Below are 22,516 nucleotides of genomic sequence, written 5' to 3'. Positions count from 1 at the left end.
TAGTGCTCTAGAGCTGACCTCTCAATCCTGATGTATTCCCCCTCATCCCGCGGGCTAGATCAAAGACATTTTATGAGCGTGATCAATGTGTGTGTCAGACAGGTTCCTTCATCACCCGCATTTCACACCTTACACACTAATGCCACATCAACACCAGACCCCCCACCTCTTTTCATTATCTCTCTCTTTCTCTCTCTTTCTCTCTCTCTCTCTCTGTTTATCTTTCCCCCTGCCGTCTGTCCTGTCAGTTCCTATCTCTCCTCTCCTCCTCTGTAAGCAAAGCCTTTCTTTTTATAAAGCCTCTCTGTCTGTTACGATTAGAACAGACCTGCTAACGCTAACAGCATGCTCCACAGATGTGCTCCAAACAATAATTGTCGCCATTAAAAGACACATGTGCACACGTGGGTGCGTATGCATGCGCACACGCACACACACAACCACACTCACGCAATGAACATTAAAGGTCTCTGTAACAAATTAAATATTGATTTGTCAATTACAGACATGTATGTTTTTATGTACTCGTAATGTTAACCCGCTGTAGTAAATAATGGGTACAACATGGCTGTTCTGTATTACTGTAGTACACTCAGACTGGGCCAATGGCCTTTTCACAGGGACCCAAAGCCTTTACAGAGCTCATAAACAGCTAATGTTCACACCCATCTCAATCCCTCTTAAAGACGGTTATTTACAGTCACTTCCACAGATAGAACATTGCACCCAAAAAGCCATTATTTCAATTTCTTTAAGAACCACAATTTTAATTATTTTGCGAAACTTGAAAAAAGTAATGTTCAACTGAACTTCATTCTGAATGAGATTAGTGCTATCATTTTGATTATTGCCTGTAGCACATAGTGGCTTTGAAGATCTACTGTCAATTCAAATTACACCCAACTGTCAATCCAACCACTCCCCCAAAGGTGACTATGGAGACGTGACATCACTTCAGCCTCTCTGTGTCTCATTGGCATGGGTATGGGGTATGACATAGTTTCATAAATACTTTAAACATTGTCATATTCACTTAGTGTTACCATGGTAATTACAGGTAAGGGAGCCAAGATACCTCAAAGTTCAGTGACATTCTTTCATTTTTCTCTTATGTGTCACTCATGTTGTTTGATGTCTATAACACATATATGATAACTCCAGTAGAATGTAAAGTACTGTGGGGTTCCGTCCACTGGAATAAGGTACATTAATATTCTAACAAGTGATAATATATATATATATATATATATCTTTAAACATTTTTTTTTCTACTACTGGGACATTGCACTTCATTCCCTCTCCACAGTTTCTCTTACGTTCTTTCTCTCACAGCACTTAAAATACTTTTATATTAGAAATATGTTACAAAAAAGAATGTCAACCTCCCTACCACAATTCAACTCAATTCAGTTCAGTTCATTTCTTAAGCATGTAGTTCAGTAACAACTTAATGACATGAATGTTTAAGTTACACAGCCACCAAATTATTTAACAATTAATTCATGACAATCTAACTTCTATCAGATGGATATGGGTTATTAAATCTCTCTCAGTTCAATTCAATCTGCTTTATTAGCATGACTGCTACTGATAATCAGGCTCCCTTCTCTCTCCCTCTCTCTCTCTCTCTCTCTCTCTCTCTCTCTCTCTAGCCAGTGGATTTTGAGATGAATCGAGCGTTTATGTTGACTGTGGTGGTATCTAACCAAGCGCCTTTGGCAAATGGTATTCAGTCATCTCTCCAGTCCACTGCCGGAGTCACCATCTCAGTGAAGGATGTAAATGAGCCGCCCATTTTCCCTGACAATCCCAAACTCATCCGTTTTGAGGAGGGTGTCCCAGCGGGAACAACTCTCACAACTTTTTCTGCTAATGACCCAGACCACTTCATGCAGCAAGTCGTCAGGTAAGATCTCACAGTTACAGACACTCTTCTGTGTGTGTGTGTGTGTGTGTGTGTGTAGGAGGTGGGTTTCTTATATTCTTTTCCCCATTTCTTTCTAATAAACGAGATCCTTCTCTCCTTTTCTATTCCCCTCTCCTTCCCTCTCCTCTCCTTTCATAGTCCAAGCCATCCATCCTTATTCTTCCCCTCCAATTGTTCCTCTCTGTCTATGTCATAATCTTGACATTGGGCCATTCTCTCAGGCCTGGATCCAGAGAAGCCTTGAGCTTTTCTCGGCTGTGCCTTAGAGTTCACCATTCTAGAGCTCCCTCTCCCCTAAGGGCAAACAAGCAGCCCTGACTCACAACCTCATAAAACACAAGCAGGTTAATGGCAATCACAGGCTATTAAACAATAAGCCATGGCTTAACCCAGGACCAGTAAAAACTGCTGCTGTAAGCTCAATGTCCCAGCGGGCTCTGTCTGATACAGCACTTTGTAAATAGAGTGGAGTTGACACAGATGAAAGAGGCTGGGTTTTTTTTTTTGGCATAGCATCTCACCTGCAGATGCTTTCTCTGTTTGCTTGCGAGTAAGCAGACGCTTTCCCCCCTGAAAAACTGATGCAAGGTGAAATTGAAATTACACAGACCTCTGCTATGCATTTAGCATCTGCCAGCAGTCTGTAAGGAAAACTGATAGAGAAGAAGGGCCTATTCTTTACTATAGAGGATAAAAAAAAGAATATTAGGTTTGCCTGCGCTCTGCATCCAAGGTGCGGCATAAGCAAGCCCAGGTCTGTCCAGTGACGCAGTTTTAGGCATCAACGTTTACATTACAACGTGGTCAAATCAACTGTAACAAAAAGATTTTGGAATGGTTTGAAATGTTCTTAAGAATATTAAGATAATGACGACACAGTAGGGCATACATACATAATTCTTGTGATAAACTCAAAGTGGTGAGTGGGCACATACTGTTGTATGGCAGTATTCAGACCTGTTTTTCTTCACCATCAGTCTGTTCTCTTTACATCTTCCTGTGGTCACAACTCCTTTCTCCCAGCATCTTCCTTCTGATTTTCTCTCTTCTCTTGGGAGTTATGATATAAACAGATTTACCAGCTAATTTCCTTGCTAATGAGAGTAAATTAGGTGTATGTTATAATTTAGGAAGCATACACAGTCTCCAGCTGGAGCATTTTTCTTTTTTTCTTTCTCTCCCACTCTCTCTCTCTCTCTCTTTCTCTGTCTCTCTTTGTCTCTCACTCTCATTTTCCCTTTATTACTTCTCTCACGCACATAGCAACACCCAAGCGCAGACATACACAAACTATTACAGTATTTAAAATAACTATTTTATGTCGTTCATCTGATCTCTCTCTCACGCACTCTCTCTCTCTCTTTTCCCTCCTTATGTTGCCATATTTAATTAATCCTAGAAAATCTTTATTCATTTTGTTTTATCCCTGGATAATTTTAATCCCTCTAGTTTGTGCTTGCAAGATGCTCCTCTCTTAACACAGCAGAACTGGGACATGTTTAGGTTATCATTTATTTTTGACCTCATAAGATTTTATTTAATCTCCAATTAATTGAGTCTTACCTTCCTATCACCAGCAACGCCTTAGCTTTGGATCTCTGAGCACATAATTATCTCTGTCTCCCAAAACAATTACACTTGTTTTCTTGGGAGAGAGAAAAAAATGTTAAAAGGATTGGCAAGAAAATGTTCTCCAAAATGATGGCAATTTGTAACTTGAATTGTTGTTGTTTGTATAGTTCTTGAATTATTATATTAATAACAGGCAATTACAAAGTCTTTCTCTTGTGAAAGGATTGGCACAAAATGAACAGCACATACTGGAATAGGGCTGTATTGTTGTCACACAAGATTGTGTGTGAGGATGCTTCACTAGATGCCATGACTATTGAGCTATTGAGTTTTGGAAATCGATGTAGTGCATTGTAGCAAATCTTTGGCATTCTAAATTGGGGCACACAAGGAAACTTCTATGTATTGTTTCATAACTGATTGCACACTCTTTGTGTGTGTGTGTGTGTGTGTGTGTGTGTGTGTGTGTGTGTGTGTGTGTGTGTTTGTGTGTGACGGTTCCAAAGTCCTTCACACAATCCCTCTCTGCTTAATTCAGATCAATAGGCATATCGGACAACAGGCGAAACACAGAATGAAAAGATGGGATAGAGGGACAGAGGAGGAGTGTAAGGCAGCCACAGAGGGTTAAACAAAGTGGGAAAGTAAAATAGAGGGATAAGGATAGTGGAGAGATGGCAGAGGGATCGAGGTAGAGCTATGAAATAAACATGCCCTCTTCTGAGTCCTGCAGGGTGTTCTGGGTAATCATTTATGCACTCTGCTCCAATCCCATGCCCCAGTTGACCAACCAGAGCATGACAGATACTCTCTCTCTCTCTCTCTCTCTCTCTCTCTCTCTCTCACACACACACACACACACACACGTTATACTTCTCTCTCACACTGCCGCCCTTTTGCTTTTGTGGGTCAGTGAGGGCAGTGTTCCTTTTTTCCACCATACGTTTCTTTCTTCAGACCTTGACATGACAAGTCTGAGATATAGTCTGTGGGTGTTATCACCTGCAGGATAACAATCAAAGTGATATATTTACCATGTTTCCATAATCATTAAGAATGACAACCAGTCTCGAGACAACACAAAACCGGTAGTAATAAATATTTTGTTTCAAATTGATCTAAAATTCAATAGAGCACAATATACTTTGTCAGCCGCTGAGACATAGATTAGAAAAAGAACACTAATTCGGTTCTTGGCATGAGCCCCATGCTTGGAAACACCTTTGAATCTCACTGTAAAAAAAGCTAGTTTGAGTGAAGTTCTCTAAATTTAATTCAGGCTCAGAAGTATCCTTCTTTTGATACCTCCCTTTTGAAGTCTGTTGTTTTGCTCTAGTGAAACAGTTCTGAGCTGGACTGGGACCAGTTTACTGAGAGAAGAGCTGATGCGGCATGTTATGGATGTCTTTGGGTTCATCGTTTGATGGTCCTGTTGGTCTGTCGCCTCAGCACATCCCTGCATGCTGATGATTAAAATATTGGGGTGAGGATGCTCGCATGCCGGAGGACCGAGATGTGCCAGATCCACTGGTCTTGACTTCTACTCTGATTTCCCTTTCAATGCGGCATAAGTGTCCAGTTGGAGGACGTGCTCTTCACGTGTGTGTGTGTGTGTGTGAGTGAGTGTGTGTGTGTGTGTGTGTGTGTGTGTGTCTCTTTCTGGCTAAATTGATTATTGTGCTGATGGATGGACAGAGATATGGGCACCATCAAACATCTCAGAGTAATCAGGCTAATTTTGGCAGATACACATTTTAAAGACACATCTGTATCTGTGCAGTGGATCTCTCCTGCTGAGGCAGGGTTGATCTCTTCTGTGCTTGCATGAACAGTAATGTGAAAATACACTTCCACACTCTGTGCTTCAGCAGTAGTCCCAGGGCAGTTTGCTTTTTTTTGCTTTTTCTTTCTTTCAAAAAAAAAAACAAAAAAAACCAGATGTTTCTCCTCTTTAAGCAGATGTTGCTTCATTATAGTTACACATGATGACAGTACCTGCTTCAGTCTGTGGTGTTGAAGATGAATCCCCCAGACAATCTGGTGCAGGAAGTGATGGGAGATCTATCTACTGACATTGAATTTATGGTCAGTTTGTTCTTTTAACATTGGGGGTGTCTGTGCAAGTCAGAGACATGACAAGACAGGTCGATAGGGACAGGGTCGCCACAGGACTGAGTCTAATGATGTTGTGTGACTGTACATACCTGGTCTTTCTTAGTCCGTTTATCTAAATATGGAAAGTTTAACTGTCCTCCTTCAGATCATTAAAAGCACACACTGTCTCTTCAAGATTTATTCTGTGCTGCCTCCATAATGCTTCTCAATTCACTGAGCTGTTGGGCGATGAGGGTGTGGAAGAAATCCAAATCCCCTTTTCCACCAGTCATAAAGCTAAAATGGATAAACGATAAAGGTATAAAAGAAAAAGCAAAAGAGGTATACATTTTCACCACAACAGTTTGTAAATAAGATATACTGCTCTGGTGTTCTTTCCTGTTAAAAAAAGGAGGGCCTTACCTTAACAATTTTTGCGAAGTGGCACTTTACAATACAAAGCACTGTCTAATACCACTTTTTTATATGTTAGTGTCTACCATTTAACTAACTTTTAAAATTTCTGTTGTTCTCTAAATCCAGCACTTGAAGTTGCATCCATGCACTAAAGCTAGTGACCTCTGTTGGATTGGCTGAGGAAAAGCAGCCATTTTATCTGCTGCTCTTATGTATTTTGCCCTAATAGTATTGGTATCATATCTGGGAAAAAAGAGGTCAAATGAAAAATTCTCCTAGGCCATATTTAGCCCCTGGGCCACGGACCAGTCAGCCCTGTTTTATGTAACGCTGGGATCCCGCCGTCGGCAGCCCCAGGTTGACACTGCTTTAAACTCTGTGCCTTCAATTTTAAACAGAGACATTTCTGGCAGCACTTTTTTTTTAAGTATCTCTGTCTGTTTCCTGAACTGTAAACGGTCCATTGTGATAAACATTAACAGTCAAGCTGCTGTCCTTTTCACTGACATCTCGATCCTAGATTTCTGTGCCCTGCTTTGGGCAGAGCAGAGCAATGCTTCACACTGAAGCCCAGGGTTGATCTAAACCTCTTCTTAAAAGTCTCTTATCAGTCAAACAGTATCAGGAGTCTTTTCCTCAGACCTGCTCACCGATCACTCCTTCACAGAGGAGAGAAAACTCTTCACTCACAGTTATAGAACATGTATTATAACATGCCCTATTAAGACTTATGATACATATGTAAATACTCATAACACTGTAATAAAGTAGTTTTGTCTATTCTATACAAAGGTGCAAAAGGAGCAAGTCTAAGGTGAACCGAGGTGGTCAAAGTATTTCAGTTCTACAGTACATAATATTACAGTCGTAATATATCAGACACATTATCAAGTAATTATAAAACAAACATAAATGTCTTATAGGTCATTCGCTGTGAAGTACTTTAAGACTGGTAGGTATAAAGGGTTCTGATGCAATAACAGGGACAGAATACAAAAACTACTCAGTCATTGTTACTAGTTTCAAATACCACATGTCTTAGTAAATAACTGATTCCTAAAAGCTAAAGCCTGTGAACAGATGTCTTTCTTCCTTAATACTATCTCAGTATCTTTACTTTCATCCGTAATTTACCTCAGATCTCAGTGACAGGAAACATTGCCATAAAATAGTGAGACAGTTGCTTTTAAATGGTCAGGTCAGACCTGGGCACTGTGCCGACAGGTCCAGGTTTACTGCGTTCTCATTCAGCAAGCTTGTGTGATGGTGCTGGGTAATAAGTAGTTTTAGCAAGAACATAACAGTGCATTTCACCATGGCAATCACCTGGAAACTATAGTCAGACTGGAGACACACTCAGATGAACCTAAGCTGGCTGCTCTATACCGCTAGAATTCTAAACACCCAGACAGCAGGGCTTTGTCATTGGCCACTGTCTAATGAGAAGATCACATTGCCACCCAATGCCTGAATTAGGAACTGCGCCACTTTCTCGATATTTTGCAAATATTCTGCTGACTGGTCACGTTCAACGAGATTTTATTGGCAAGTCTCAAGCCGTTTAAGCTATCTTTGCTCAACCATCCCTGGACTACTGATAGCCACTCTGTTCCAACTCTTTATGCCACTCCTTTACTATAGCATTGCAATTACTATAGAGAGCCAAATGTAATCTATAGAACCAGTTCTAAGTCAATATTATAAGACATTAAAGGCATAAATCTTTATACATCTTTATAATTATCTATATAATACAAATTACCTGTGTAATAACTGTAATATTAAGTACAGAGTGAACCTTAACTGGCAACTGTAATGGGGAAAAAAACCTTGAAATGTAAGTGGTTCAGCTGTTATTTTTGAAAATGTTGCATTATGAGAAGGATTATTTATGAATATTAGGCGCGCTGTAAGAGGTGCTGCGAGTGTTGATTAGAATTTAAAGGACTGGGGGGGAGTGTGTGAGGAGTGTGGGGAGCATGCAGGTAAACATTCTTGAGGAATACCTACTCCTAATGAGCTGTCGGTTGGCAAATTACCTCCTTCCACCACACCGTTACCCTGAAGCCTGGCTGGATCTTCATCTGTCTGTCCCACAGATAATTCCTCTTTTTTCACTTTCTTTAAATCGTTGGCTTAGAACAGTGCATGATGAAGTGGGCTCTTTCCCGAAGCATTCAGGGTTTTCAACCTGGCAATTAACTCTAAATATTCATTATTTTTGGGTGGGTAATTAATGAGGGCTGATGCCTTGGGTGAAAACTGAGATTATTTTTCTCACATACTGTCATATTCCCTCTCACACTTCCCCTCTCTCTCTCTCTCTCTGTCTCCTTTTCAGGGTGTTCTTATTGTTCTATTGCTGTGCCATTTTAGAAATATGACGTATTTCTCAAAATAAACAAAGAAGAAGTCAGTAACCGAACAGAGTAAAAATGCAGTTACCATTACATATATGAGATAAACATGAAGCAGTTTGTTAGTGAAAAAAAAATATATGTATGTATATACATACAAGTGTTTTTTTTGTTTGTTTAGCTGCTAATTAATTATAACAATGGTATGTGTGACATTAAAGAAAAAAGAAAAAAATTGGTGAATGGTCTTTTTGAACAAAAAATAATTTTCAAGCTTACTGTGTCTAATGCCAAATAGATGACAAATTCTTTCCATGTCTTCTTATGGTCACCTGTTTCACAGGCAAGGTTATGCTCAAGTTATATAACTGTATCTGTCAAATAAACTAGAATTGTAACATTCTAATTTATTTATTCATTGAACATCTTGTGTTTTCTAATGGTCATGTTTTGTTTATTTGAACCAGTTATGTTTTTGAAACAATCTGTGCAGTCAGACTAGAATTTGTGGTATTCATTTGTGAGGTTTGTTCTCACATACTGTACTGGTCGTTTTTAATAAACGCTCTGTTGGTAGGTTGCAGGATCCGATTTCACAAAGTCCCAAATTAAAATGTTCTTTTTATTTTAATCATGAGAGGAAATTTACAAAATTCTGCTCCCTATTTCATAATCTGGAAAGTTCTTATAGGCTTTTAATATGTTTCTACGAAATTCAAGATTTTTTTTTTTTCAGCTGAGTTTTTACCATCATTTTCATCCGATCCAAGATTCCTCTTTCATATGAACAGATTGATTCAGTAATAGCTTGGAAACATTTTAGCCAAATTTTAATTGGGCTTTTAAATTTAGATAAGATTTTTTATTGTGTAGGTCCTATGTGCTTTATCTGCCACTACATTTATAGTCCTGTCAAATGTACTCTAAACTCTGTATAAACATCTCATAGAGACTCTTCGTTTTTTAATCTGAACAAAATTATCTCCTTGTTTTAGTATTTTTATGCTATAGAAGAGACTGTAGTGGTGATATCAGATGAGGGTGATAATGGTTAGCCACAAAGTATAGCTTCATTCTCTTGGGTCTCTCATTTTAAAAAACCTTGTCTCTTTTTCTTCTCTGCCAAACTCCTCAGGCTTTGTAAGCTGCTTTGGAAGTATTCAAGGCAGCTTTCTGATCCATTAATCATGATTGTACCCAGAATTATAAAACTGTAAGCGGTATTGATGGTCAGTACTAGATCAGTTTTATCTCCATAACCATCGACAAAAGTTTATCTTCTTTTTCATGTGAGTGAAAGTTTTAATAAAGGTTGCATACATTAGATCTCTGCATGAAGAAAAGGAAGTTCATTCTCATTCTACGGTTTCTTTTTAGGGCAAATTCTTTGTGGACTTTTGAGTTGGGGTAGCGTAACCATTTGTTTCATTTTGAATCTGTGGTTATTCACTTTGAATCTGAGGTTATTCTATTTGACTACCACCTTCTTTGACATCTTTGTATGTCTTTATGTAAATGAAAATGCAGGTAACAACTGTTTTATGAATACTTAAACAGTCATGTCTCTGAATAGGGCATTGTGCTGATACGTGTGGCTGTGTGGTTTTAATAAATACAGACTAAATGAGTGGAATTGTCTCTATGATCAGGGACCCAATGCAATTCCTTCTCTTCAGCTGCCATCTTCTCATACCTGAACTAAAGGCCAGGCTTTTTTCAGTTCCTACACAGATAAATCTGTGTTAAAATCAAGCATCATTTGCACTGGGAAGATCCAGAATCCACAAAGTGCCTGCAAAGAAATCCCCTAATGCAGTGAAATGAAGTAGATATTTGTAATGAGGGTGTGGCCAAGGACTGTTTCATGGTCAATGAAAGATAGAACTGTTCCCCGGTTAGTCTTAACCTTGTATTATGTATCCCCTCTCAGAACAGGGCCTTGCATTGGGTCCTCTAACCTGGCAAAATGAGTCTCACAAGTGTGGTATATGTGAGCTGATGGAAGTAATATCTAAGAGCATTACTATAGTGATGCATGGCTTTTCCGATGAAGTTTGACTTTGTTAATGCAGAACTAAGTAGACATGCTGCCACACTGGACTTTTTCATGTACAGTTGTAATGAATTCTCTTAACAGAAGTGTACTCATGTACTTCCTCTGCAACTGTTTTACAGCAGATGTACTGGGGTCAAGTCCCAAAGTACAGGTCTCTGTGCTGTTTATACTGAATCCACCTCAAACATTCCTACTCAACTGGTAAGAATAAAAATTCCGGCTGAGACAATCTGAACCTAACAGGAACCACCGGGTCAAGTCAGACTCGGGTCAAGCATCCACCCTCTCACACACACACACACACACACACACACACACACACACACGATATCGTTCTCCCTCTTAGTGACGTGACTTGACTCCTAGGTCTCTCTGGTAGTGAATGCAGGAAATGGATGGTGTTCTTCACACTCCCCACAAATCTTCCACAGAGTAGGAAATTAATTAACTGAAATCGCATTTGAACCACGTTATGGTGATAAGAATCTGGACCCATAGTCCCCTGCTGAGTGCTTATTAATCTGCCCGTTTTGTTTTTTTTTAATGTACTAAAGGAAAATGATTCATTAAGTGCAAACTCCTCCTTATAAGCTGGGAAGATGGCGTTGGCTGGAAGGCTATTAGGGCTTTAATGCCCTTGCTACATGTTTTATTACATCTCTGGTAACTGCTGTTTGGGGAGCTTCATTAATGCTTTTTTTGTAGCACAGTGAAGGTTCTGGCTCTGAGGATTAGACCTCTGTGTAATACGTTTTTATCGTCATTGGGTGTTAATCCACTTTTAATGTTTTCAGATAGAGAGAATGGAGAGGAGAAAAAACACAATCGTGTTCTTTTACTAGCTGTTATGAGAGAGAAAAAGGATGAGGAGAGAGGGAAAGGTGTTGGTCATTAACCCTTCTGTGCTTCTTTCTTGTTCATGTCTTTCTCTCTCTCTCTCTCTCTCTTTCCCCCCCCCCGCCCTTTCTCTCTCCCCCTCTCTCTCTGTCTCCCAAGAATGTGGGATTGGGCATTTGTAGTCTAGCAGTGCAGACCTTGTGTGAGTATAGCTGTATCAGTCATGTAATCTCAGTGTGAGGTGAACATCAGGCTGACAGAGAGGAGCAGAATGAGTGAGTGTACCCACTGTCCATTTGTGTGTGTGTGTGTGTGTGTGTGTGTGTGTGTGTGTGTGTGAGCGTGCAAACACACAGGTGCACAGTGCTCTGCTGTGATTTCTCAGTGTGTGTTTGACGCTGCAGAGATCTGCCTGCCCCTTGCTGTTTCTGTAATGGCTTCATTCAGATCCTGCACGCTCTCTTCTAACTTCAATCCCTCTATCCTTCCATCACACATGCTGTTCAAATCCTCCCCTGTACTCTTTCCTCTCTTCCTTCCATCTCTCCCTCAGAGCACACTCTCCCTCTCTGTGCGCTGAGATTAGAGTCCTGTCTCATAACCACACGTGCTGCTCTATGTCGTCACACACACGCACACACACACACGTGACTGGGTCGCTAAGCCAGTTTGTCCAGGTGTTTGTTTGATTGACTAACTTTGTGTGTGTGTGTGTGTGTGTGTGAGAGAGAGAGAGAGAGAGAGAGAGAGAGAGAAATGAAGTGGTACTCTCTCTGTGTAAATATCAGATGCCTTCCTTGAATGAAGCTTTCTGAGTAGAAGGAGAAATAAGAACGATTTCCATAACATCTACAACAATGGATTTGAAAATCAGTACAGTCAAATTTGTGAGTGCTTACACTCTTTCATTTCTTTTCTTTTTCTCTTTCAGGTACGTGAAACTGGCTGATCCAGCAAACTGGCTGACCATTAATGCCACCAACGGTCAAATATCCACCACTGCCATTTTGGACAGGGAATCCATCTATGTCAAGAACAACATCTATGAAGCCACTTTCCTCGCTGCAGACAATGGTGGGTTCCTTGTGTGTGTGTGTGTGTGTGTGTGTGTGTGTGTGTGTGTGGTGTGCATGTGTGTGTATGTGTTGTCAGTGATGAGAAGAATGCTTCATTTAGGTCTGGGAGTGCTCAGTCCAGTGAGCTGGTCATAGCATATCGATTCTCTCTCCTCTTCCCCCCTCCTGCTTCTCACGCATTCATTTTCCCTGGCTTCTACTGTTTACTAAGCTCAGCTAAGCACAAACTCAATCACAGCAAACAAACAAGTGCGCTCTTTCGTTTTTCCGTAACAGAAGCAAACAGCCCATTTTCCTTTTTTCTTTTTTTATCCCACTCTCCCAGAGAGCCTTATCACTGTGGAGCAGTGTGCTCTGGTACACGTTCACCTAAAGTTGGGATGGCTTTGAAGCCTGATTGACATCTCCACAATTCACTCTGTTTTTTTTTTTTTCCTAAAGAGGTGTAGAAGACAGGAGGATGAGACTGCAAACTAATTAATGCTCATTCGCTATCATTATTTACATTTTTTTATACTTCCGTCTCATTATTTACATTTCTTTTGTACTGCAAATAATATGGGCAAACATTTTCTCTCCCTCTAACTTTTTATCTGTGCTTTTCAAACGCATTTAGTCGTTAGTACTGGGGGATGACCAGAGAGAGAGAGAGAGAGAGTGAGAGAGGAGTTGGAGTGAAAGATGGCTCTGAAGTAGTTTTCTTCAGATTGAGCTTGTCCGATCCATTAGTGAAATTTCTCCTGGCTGGCGACATTAGGATGAAGAGGAGCCCAAGAGCTGATAAACAGCCTGGCGTCAGACAGATTTGACTCTCTGTTGCTGCCCACAGTGTGTCCTACAGGCCATTTTAAAATGCTCGTGCTGAAGATGTGGCATCAAACGCAGAGCCCCAAACTCTCCGGTCATGCTCATTCCCTGGGAGAGGGAGCTGGCTTTACTGCGTGCTCGGGTTCAGGGGCACATGGGGGACAGTCTGTCTTTCTCTCCCTCAGTGGTTTCAGATGGTAAGAGAAGGGATTTGGGGGGATTTAGTGGTTTCAGGAAGGTGAGGTCTTAGGAAATAGGGATACACAGTCACTGACATGGATGGTGTGTGTGTGTGCATGTGTGTGTGTTTAAGCTGAAGTTGATTTAAGGGCACACTCTATGGAAGGAAGGGTGTGGTTTAGGGATACCAGAGACCCAGATTAGTTATAAGTAAGAGTTATATTTTAGCATGTATGGCGTTTAGTAGGGTGTGTGTGTGTATGTATGTATGTACATAGAGTCTGTTGGTAAAGAAAGGACTATCCAGAGTAGGAGCATAGCTACAACAGCACAGGACACTGTAAAATTCTCCATCTACATCGGGAGCTGAAGATTCATTTGATTCAAATATAGCGGAACATTGTGTTCCTATATCTCGTGAAGATTCCAGTTTGATGGTTTCATTTTATTCTCCTGGTTCGTGGAAGCTTGCAGGTGATTAGGCTTGTATGTTGTTGTTGTTGTTGTTGCTGCTGTTGTTGTTGTTGCTGTTGTTGTTGTTGTTGTTTTGTGTGTGTGTGTGTGTGTGTGTGTGTGTGTGTGTGTGTGTGTGTGTGTGTGTGAACGTGTATTTGCGTGTGCGCGTATGTGTGTGTTTAAGGCTTTGGGCTCAGTGTTGATAATGTTGATGTGTGTGTCCATGTATGTGTGTGTCTGCATAGTCCCTGTGTGTGTATGCTGATAATGGGCGGAGGGATTATGGTAATAAAAGCAGTGGGTGAGAGTTTTTTATAAGAGACAAAATGCTGTCACTGAAGGCATTTTCATCTCGCCTGTCATTGACATAATCCAGAACACACACACACACACACTCACGCCAATCACAGACATAATACAGAAACCCACAAGCCTCTCACCAATAACTAATTCCATTTGAACCTGATCTGTGTTGGTTTAACCGCTGTTGTCATTGTTGTTGTTGTTTATGTTAGCAGAGTGATTGCTGGGAGCATATATGAGTTTTTAATGCCAACAACATAAAAAATACAATATAAATCCTTTTGAGGACTTAACATGAACATAATTATTTATTTAGCAGTTTTAAAACCCACATAATGCTCATATCAGCTCAAACAAGCTGCCACCACTTGTCCCCTCTACAGGGCTCCAAAACCACAATGTGTGTGTGTGTGTGTGCGTGTGTGTGTGTGTGTGCATGTGTGAGTGCACGTTTGAGTGTATGTGAGAAAGTGAATGTTGGGTACATGAAATACAATAACACGAACGAGAAAACTGAAAGAGTGTACACTGAAATCAATACAGAGCTTGTTGTTAAGAGTGGACAACACTGCTGAGGAGTTGTAGTGTTAGGAAAACAAAAGAGAGAGAGTGGGAAAAAGAGAGAGAGACGAGAGCCTCCTGTCATCAAAAATATTTGATATCTTAGAGAGCAACCCTAGAGAACATTAGAATCTGCTTTGAACAAAACATCCACAAACAAAATATGCCTTTCATTTTGCTTCATATTTGGCGCTTTGTAAAAGAAAACTCTCTTTGTGCTAGCTCAGAGAAAAGTGTCTTCCACACTGATAGCTCTTCCTTCAAATGAAAAACAAAACAAAACAAAACAATTTTCATGACTCCCACTTTTCTCTTTCCCTTCTATTTTCCAGCAGACAAAAGGTCTTCAGTTGACATTTTCAGGAGCCATAAGCATAAAAATATAGTGACAATAGTGCTATTACAAAACAACAATGACAAAATTACAAATAATTGTCATCATGTGCATTGTTCTCACTCACACTACTGCTGCTACTGCTAATATGATTATTACCATTATTAATATTACTACAATCACTATTACTACTGCTAACAGCTAATATGATTACTACCATTATTAATATTACTACAGCTCCTACAGCTAATATGATTACTACCATTATTAATATTACTACAGACACTATTACTACTGCTAACAGCTAATATGATGACTACCATTATTAATATTACTACAGCCACTATTACTACTGCTATCTTCTCATACACTTGTTATTGCTCGGTCAGTAAACAAATAAGTACCAGTATTGTGTCAAGATTTCGAGAACAAGATTTTGAAGTGTTTCTGGGATTTTGGGAAAAAAAAACCAGAGGGATGTTATGGATGATGTCAGGCCCTATATTGCAGTGTTCATAGGTTTTGGCAAGGTTTCATACATAGGTTCATACATACATAACATTAGTGCTATGTCTAGTGTAAGTTCAGTGGATTCTGCAAAACACAGTGTATGACTCTGTATGAGTTCTCCTCACAAAAAAAAAACAGAGAGAAAGAAGTAGTAGAAGAAGAGGAAGAAGAAGAAGAACAACAACAACAACAAGATGATGATGATGATGATGGTGATGACGACAAAGAGGGTTCAAAGCAGCTTGACTGTTTCATCAGTGAAGCAGGATGAACAAAATGAGATTTATCAACTGAAAACAATAACTCACTGAATGATAATTTCTTTCTTAGGGATTATTTGCACTGTTGCCATGTTAAACTGGCATGAATCTGGTATTAATTATATATCTCTTATCTTGAAAATACATTATCTGTCAATTACCCACAGTGCATTTGGTGTGGAGTATATCAGGGAAATGCCTATAATTGCAGTCAGCCAAAGGTCATATGCCTGAGAGAAGAGGGAGAGAGAGAGAAAGAGAGAGAATGTATACAGACTGTACTCCAGATAAGTGCTAAATGTAGACCTTTAGACTTTTACAAAAGCATTTTAAGAGGGCAAAAAAATCACCACACAAAGCATGCTGGGCTGTATTAGGCCAAAACCAACTAAACACCCCACACAAAAAATCCATCAATTTCCAACACATGAAAATGAGTACCCCCCACCCCTTTAATTACAAAGACCCAAGCTGCCAAGATCTTAGGGGGAAAAGAAAAAAAAAAGAAAAAGAAAAAAAAGAGCTCAGATGGCCATGCTGAAAGTAAACTAAGACCTACTGACTGTACTAACCAACAGCTTTAGTACACTCACATTCTTAGTCATGATATTAGATTCAAAAAGTAAAGGCAAAAGGAAAAATATCTCACACTGGACAGAAACTTCTGAATATCCATACAAACTGGAAGCCTGACTGATAATGAAACAACAGTAAACCATGGCAAATTACTTGACTATGGTGACTGATGAGAAACTGAGGTCTGCAGAGAGCACAGGTGAGCAAATCAGACAGACAACAGAGCTGACTGCCCCAGAGAAAGCAGGCAACCATGTTCCCACTGCAACCAGAGAACACTGGAAACACTTTCTCTCTTTATTTCAGTCTTCATCTCCCTTTTTCTTCACTTTTTACTTTTGCACAATAGTGCTCTGATTGCAGGGCATTATCTGTTGAGACTAGAGACTCAAATCACTCCTGTCACTTTTTTCACTGAGTACATGTACAGCACAGGGTGAATCTGGGCAGAGTCTTCTCCTGTGTGAATATTACCATATGCATGTAGTCACCTGTAGAAACAGTGCAGGTAGTGCTGTGAGTGGGGCTGCATAGCTTTAATGTGACAGTCATGCATAGAAAACAAGTGTTCATTGTTTAACTGTATTTTGTTATTCTGTTTTGTACTTTACTAATTTCTGAAAGAGGAAGGGAGTTGCCTTCATAGCTTTACTCAACATAAATGCACGTGAGCACAGAAACACGACACAATCCGCTTTTTCATCTCCTTCTTTTTTTACATCACCTTCTCATCATGACCTATCCACGATTTTCTCCTCTACATTCATCACTCACCTTATTTCTAAGATACTTTCATTATTTTGTACAAAATAGCCAGAAATACAAGATTTGTAAAATACCTGGTCTCAAATTTACACCAACAAAAACAACAAACACAATGATGAATATGTCTCTGCCCCCCCCCCCCCCCCCCCGACCCCCCATCTCTCTCCCCGTCTCTCTCTTTTCAGGCTCTCCTCCGGCAAGCAGTACAGGCACACTGCAGATCTATCTGATTGATGTGAATGATAATGCTCCAGCACTGGTGCCCAGAGAAGCTCAGATCTGTGAGCGAAGCAGCACCAACTCCATCAACATCACAGCGGCCGATGCCGACACCGACCCAAACGTGGGCCCGTTTGTCTTTGAGCTGCCCAACTTCCCCTCCAGTATCAAACGCAACTGGACCGTGTCCCGAATCAATGGTGAGCACAGACACGTAAAGCTGAAGCAGTCAGCTACAATATCATTAATGCACGCACAAGAACGAGAAAGAACCGTTTTTCAAGGCCATGGTTAGTAACTACATTTTTAGTTAGTAGTCTTTACAAGCGCTTGACAACAATTCAAATGCTGTGTACATTTGAATTTTTCTTCACTTTTCACTTATCTGATTTTGTGTGTGTGTGCGTGTGTGTGTGTGTGTGCGTGTGTGTGTGTGTGTGTGTGTCTGTGTGCGTTTGTGTGTGTGTTTGACTCACAGGTAACTACGCCAGGCTGAGTTTGAGGATCCAGTTTTTGGAGTCGGGTGTGTATGAGGTGCCCATCTCTGTGTCAGACTCAGGGAACCCCCCGCTGTCTAACCGTTCAGTGATAAAGGTGAAGGTGTGTCCATGTGATGAGAATGGAGACTGTACCACAGTGGGAGCTGTGGCAGCTGCAGGCCTGGGTACTGGAGCCATTATTGCCATCCTCATCTGCATCATTATACTACTCAGTGAGTGACTCTCCTTCACTTCGGAGTAAAGAAATCCTACTCATGTCGGATATCCTACACCACGCACGCACGCACACACACGCACACACACACCTCACACATACATACACATACACCCTTTACACACAAAGATACCCACAAATCCACACCATATACACCATATAAATAAGATGTCCTTCAAAATCATAAATTTACACAACAACCTCAATAACCCCTGTACTTTAGTAAGGCCGGTATGTGTGTGTTCAGCTTCTACTGTGATCAGTAATCCTCAGTAGTAGAGTGGGAAGTTATCCCTAGGGAGCAGATGTGTGTGTGATTGTGTGTCTGTACTCCTGAAAACCTGATCTCACCGTGGCACTCCAGAATAGTCTCAGTTCTGTACTGTGTCATTTCTAAAGACCCGGGTTAAGAAACCACTTAATACATGTGAATGACAGGGCTACAAATTTGATAACACTGATTATGGAGAATCACCTGTGCAGACTTTTCGCTGTCGACGCATCATTTACTTCCAAATCAGAGCTCTATAAGACAACACCATATATCTATGTATACAGCATTATGCAATATACTGTAGGATGCACAGGGGACAATATTGTATCTATTGTTACTTTGCCCCATAAAATAAGAAATGCTTTATCACACAGAAAGAGCTTTGTCTGATGGCCACAAAGTGAGAGAAACCAAAGAAGGCAAGACCCAGAATGTCCAAAGTATAAGGCTTTCCTGCCCACCAAAGTAACAACAGGGTACAGTTCAGCATATGCAAAATGAATGCTTAAAACAAAAGCACTCATGCTAAATCATACCTTCTGCTCACAATATGCTCACATTTCAACACTGCCATTTAAAACAGGTCTAGGTTTCCTTCTGCCCTTAAGCAGTGGGTCTTTTTGGACTTTTTTTTTTTTTTTAATCTTAACCTTATTTGGACTCTACTTTTTTGTCAGTTTCTTTTGCAATTTTATTTCTCAGTTTGGTTTTATTAACTGTAGACTTGCAGGGTAAAGAAAATGGAAGTTGTTCCATATATATTTGTCTCATTTAAGAATTGGAATACTACTCACTTCAGAGTTTGTTTACACTTTGTATATCATAGCATTTGTTTTTATTTGTCAAGATGCACTTTTTTTGCTCTATAGTTCTGACTAGCTGCAGTCATTCTTAATGCTGCTTTCCAAGACAAAATAAATGGCATTAAGGTGAAGCTACAAATTTAATTTTTTTTTGTGCTGCTATTTAAATACATTGTTTCTTACTGAAACAGGAAAATAATCATTAAATACTCAATTAATTAAAAAAAAACAGTCGATAGGTTAATTAGTTTTTAAAAGAATCATTAGTGCCAGCCCTAGTGAATGAGCTGTCCTGCTCTAGGATTAATTCAGATTGGATGTAGTTTGTCACTTTATCCAAGTATAAATGAAAACCTTCCAAACTGACTTCACAGCTCATTAAACTTTAGACAGTAACCCAGTTGAAATACAGCCCAGAAAGTAAGAGTTGGGTTGATTCTCTGAAATTGAATCTGACACACAAATCAAGAAACTTCACACTTTAAAATACATTTGCAAATACAGTTGCATTTACAAGAAAGCACCTATATCACTTGTAACCAATTATTTTCTTTGCTCCAGAAAAGGAAAGACAGCTAGTTCTCTCTATCAAGATATTTTAGACTAGACAACATGACATTAGATGGTTGTCAGATTTTCCTTTGGAGTGGGAGTTTAACATGGTTGTTCACAGAATTCCTGATAGGCCATGTAGGCAAAAGTCTAGTAGGTGTATGCCAAAAACTCTAAATGAGATATTTTTCCAAGCATTTTAGTTTAATTAATAGGATAAGGTAGGTATGATATCTGATATTATATTGTAAAAAATATTTACATCTAAAAAAACTCACCTAAAAATTAAAGCTTACCCACTTCCAGGTTCTATCTAACTATAAATACAAATACAAATAATTTTATTATTTCTTAAATATTTAACCTGAAGATTCATGTCCCTCGGTGTAAAGTCTGAGATGTGTGCTAAGAGGCTGTTTGTGTATGCTGCTATAGGTATGGTGCTGCTGTTTGTGGTTTGGATGAAACGCAGAGAAAAGGAACGACAGACAAAACAGCTCCTGATCGACCCAGAGGACGACGTCAGAGACAACATTCTCAAATATGATGAGGAGGGAGGAGGAGAGGAAGACCAGGTGACTGGAGCTCAGACTCTACAAAAATACACACATACTCATACATGTATACGCACAAACACATGCACACGCACACACACACACACACACACACACGCACACCCAGCACCTGTAAAGAGCAGTGAGTCATGTTGACATGTATAGATTCAGTGTGAAAACATATCTCTTACTGAGGCACCTGTGGTTTTAGAAATCTAATGGTTGCCACTTCATTAGCTGATTTTGATGAAGAGGCTGGTCCTGGTTGTCAGTCGGTATCTATTACTCATTAGCTAGTTTTCTGCTCTTTAATTAGTCTTCTGAGATTTATTACATGTTTTGATCTGTGAGGTGATCTGTGAAGTGTACTGATTTCTGACTATACAAAGATTGCAGCTGATCAGTGAAGAGTAAAATAATCTCTGATAACACGCTGATCTGTTGATTAGTTGGTACTGGAGGAGAAAGCTAATTCCCAATACATTAAGCAAACGTCTGATCGATCTAACATCTATCAAATCATTTCATCCTTGAAAAGTTCACTGACTATATATATATATACATGTATATACAGACTATATGTAGCTATGTTGTTACCTTCTAAATTAGCTGATTGTTGAGGAGAAAGCAGGTGTCACTTAGCTAAATACCACAGCTCCACAGTCATCTATCCATGTATAAATAGAGCTGACATATTCAGCAGAGTGGATTGAGGCTATTACGAGCGTGTCTTTAGTAAGAATATGTGGGATAATCTGCAGGACTATGACTTGAGTCAACTGCAGCAGCCTGACTCTTTGGACCACATCATGAACAAACCCCCTGGGGTGAGGAGAGTGGATGAGCGACCCATCATCCCTGAGTCCCAGTACCCCATAAGACCAATGGTGCCCCACCCCGGAGACATCGGAGACTTTATCAATGAGGTTTGTGTTTCATATGCCACTGGTTACACTAGACAGTCTCTGCACACAACCACAGATTCCCATTGAACACACCCATGCTCCAAAGATTTTGCAGAAAGCCAGTTTGTAAGCACCTGCCATGAAAATTAGGAAACTTTTACCGAGTATTGAAGTTGATAAATCAGTGCTACAAAAACTATTATTCATTAAACAGTTTGTAAGTCAGTACATGCCAGTGTGCCCTTGGGCAAGGCGTTATCCTCAACCTTAACCCATATGATAAATTGTGACTTAATTTCTGCCTGGATGTATACTCTTTCCCGATCCTTCTGTAGAAATGTGTTAACTCTTCTTCAAAAGAACATGTCAAATGAAGTTGATGTATAAGTCTATGTCGTTTCCTTTGCACAGGGTTTGAGAGCTGCGGATAATGATCCCACTGCACCTCCCTATGATTCTCTCCTGGTGTTTGACTACGAGGGTAGTGGTTCCACGGCCGGTTCAGTTAGTTCCCTCAACTCCTCCAGCACAGGAGATCAGGACTATGACTACCTCAATGATTGGGGACCACGCTTCAAAAAACTCGCTGATATGTACGGGGGCGTGGATGACGACTAAAGCCGAGAGGGAGGAGTCTCCCCTCTATATCAGATGACCCTACAAAAGCTCTCCAATCACAAGAGAGGAAACTGTCTAACTCACACACACACACACACATACACACACATATATACCCCGAAAAACAAACCACCACCCAATCACACCACTACCTGAGAGGACTAATCAGAGACAGTGCTTTGTAGACTTTCCTATTTTTCTGACTGAATAGGAACTGTTTCTTTCTTTTCTTTTTACCTTATTTTCTTTTTTTTTCATTTTGATTTTTATTATTATTGTATCATTTTTTAGTTTTCTCTAGGTCTTCTGTTTTTACGTGGGTTTTTTTTCCCTTGATGTTGTGATAAGTCTCCACAGGCACAGATCTACCAGTTGCAGGGCCAGATGTTCCCTGTGTCTGACCCCCCCCCCCCCCCCCCCCTTATCTATTCCCAGTCCTCTGCAGACAACCAGGTCTGAGCTGCATTTATCCCGGGGAAAAAGAAAAAGTGAACAGAAAAGATTTTTTCCTCTCCTCTCTCTGAGGAGAGTGTAGAGAAGTTGTAAGGTTTCTCTCCTAACTTGAATTCTTTTCAAAAAGAAAAAAAGAAGAAGAAGAAGAAGCACTGTTTTTTGAGAAGTGCCTTTAGTGGTGCATTTTTAGTTTAGTTTTGGTTTTTTGTTGGTTTTTCTTTATTTGTTTATATTTTTTCTTCATGGGTTCCCATAATCTCAGGATTGGTTGCCAAAAAATGGCTTCAGTTCTACCTTAACATCATCCCCTAAACAACCACTATGAACGCCTTGGTG

At 40.0% G+C, this 22,516-nt stretch overlaps 1 protein-coding gene across 1 annotated transcript in view; it reads left to right on the top strand.

The window, feature by feature from the left end:
- LOC115806944 (cadherin-4-like) overlaps positions 1-21,727 on the top strand; it is a 131,048-nt gene extending 109,321 nt beyond the window's left edge. The window contains exons 11-17 of the mRNA XM_030767801.1: positions 1,653-1,906; positions 12,192-12,334; positions 17,274-17,507; positions 17,786-18,019; positions 20,086-20,225; positions 20,966-21,130; positions 21,521-21,727. Coding sequence (XP_030623661.1) covers positions 1,653-1,906; positions 12,192-12,334; positions 17,274-17,507; positions 17,786-18,019; positions 20,086-20,225; positions 20,966-21,130; positions 21,521-21,727 — 1,377 coding nt within the window. The remainder of the gene's footprint in view (positions 1-1,652; positions 1,907-12,191; positions 12,335-17,273; positions 17,508-17,785; positions 18,020-20,085; positions 20,226-20,965; positions 21,131-21,520) is intronic.
- Positions 21,728-22,516: the final 789 nt, after the last annotated feature.

The sequence above is a fragment of the Chanos chanos genome, chromosome 3, assembly GCF_902362185.1.
Source record: "Chanos chanos chromosome 3, fChaCha1.1, whole genome shotgun sequence".
In the NCBI taxonomy this organism is placed as follows: domain Eukaryota; kingdom Metazoa; phylum Chordata; class Actinopteri; order Gonorynchiformes; family Chanidae; genus Chanos; species Chanos chanos.
This window is presented reverse-complemented; position numbering and strand designations above follow the sequence as displayed.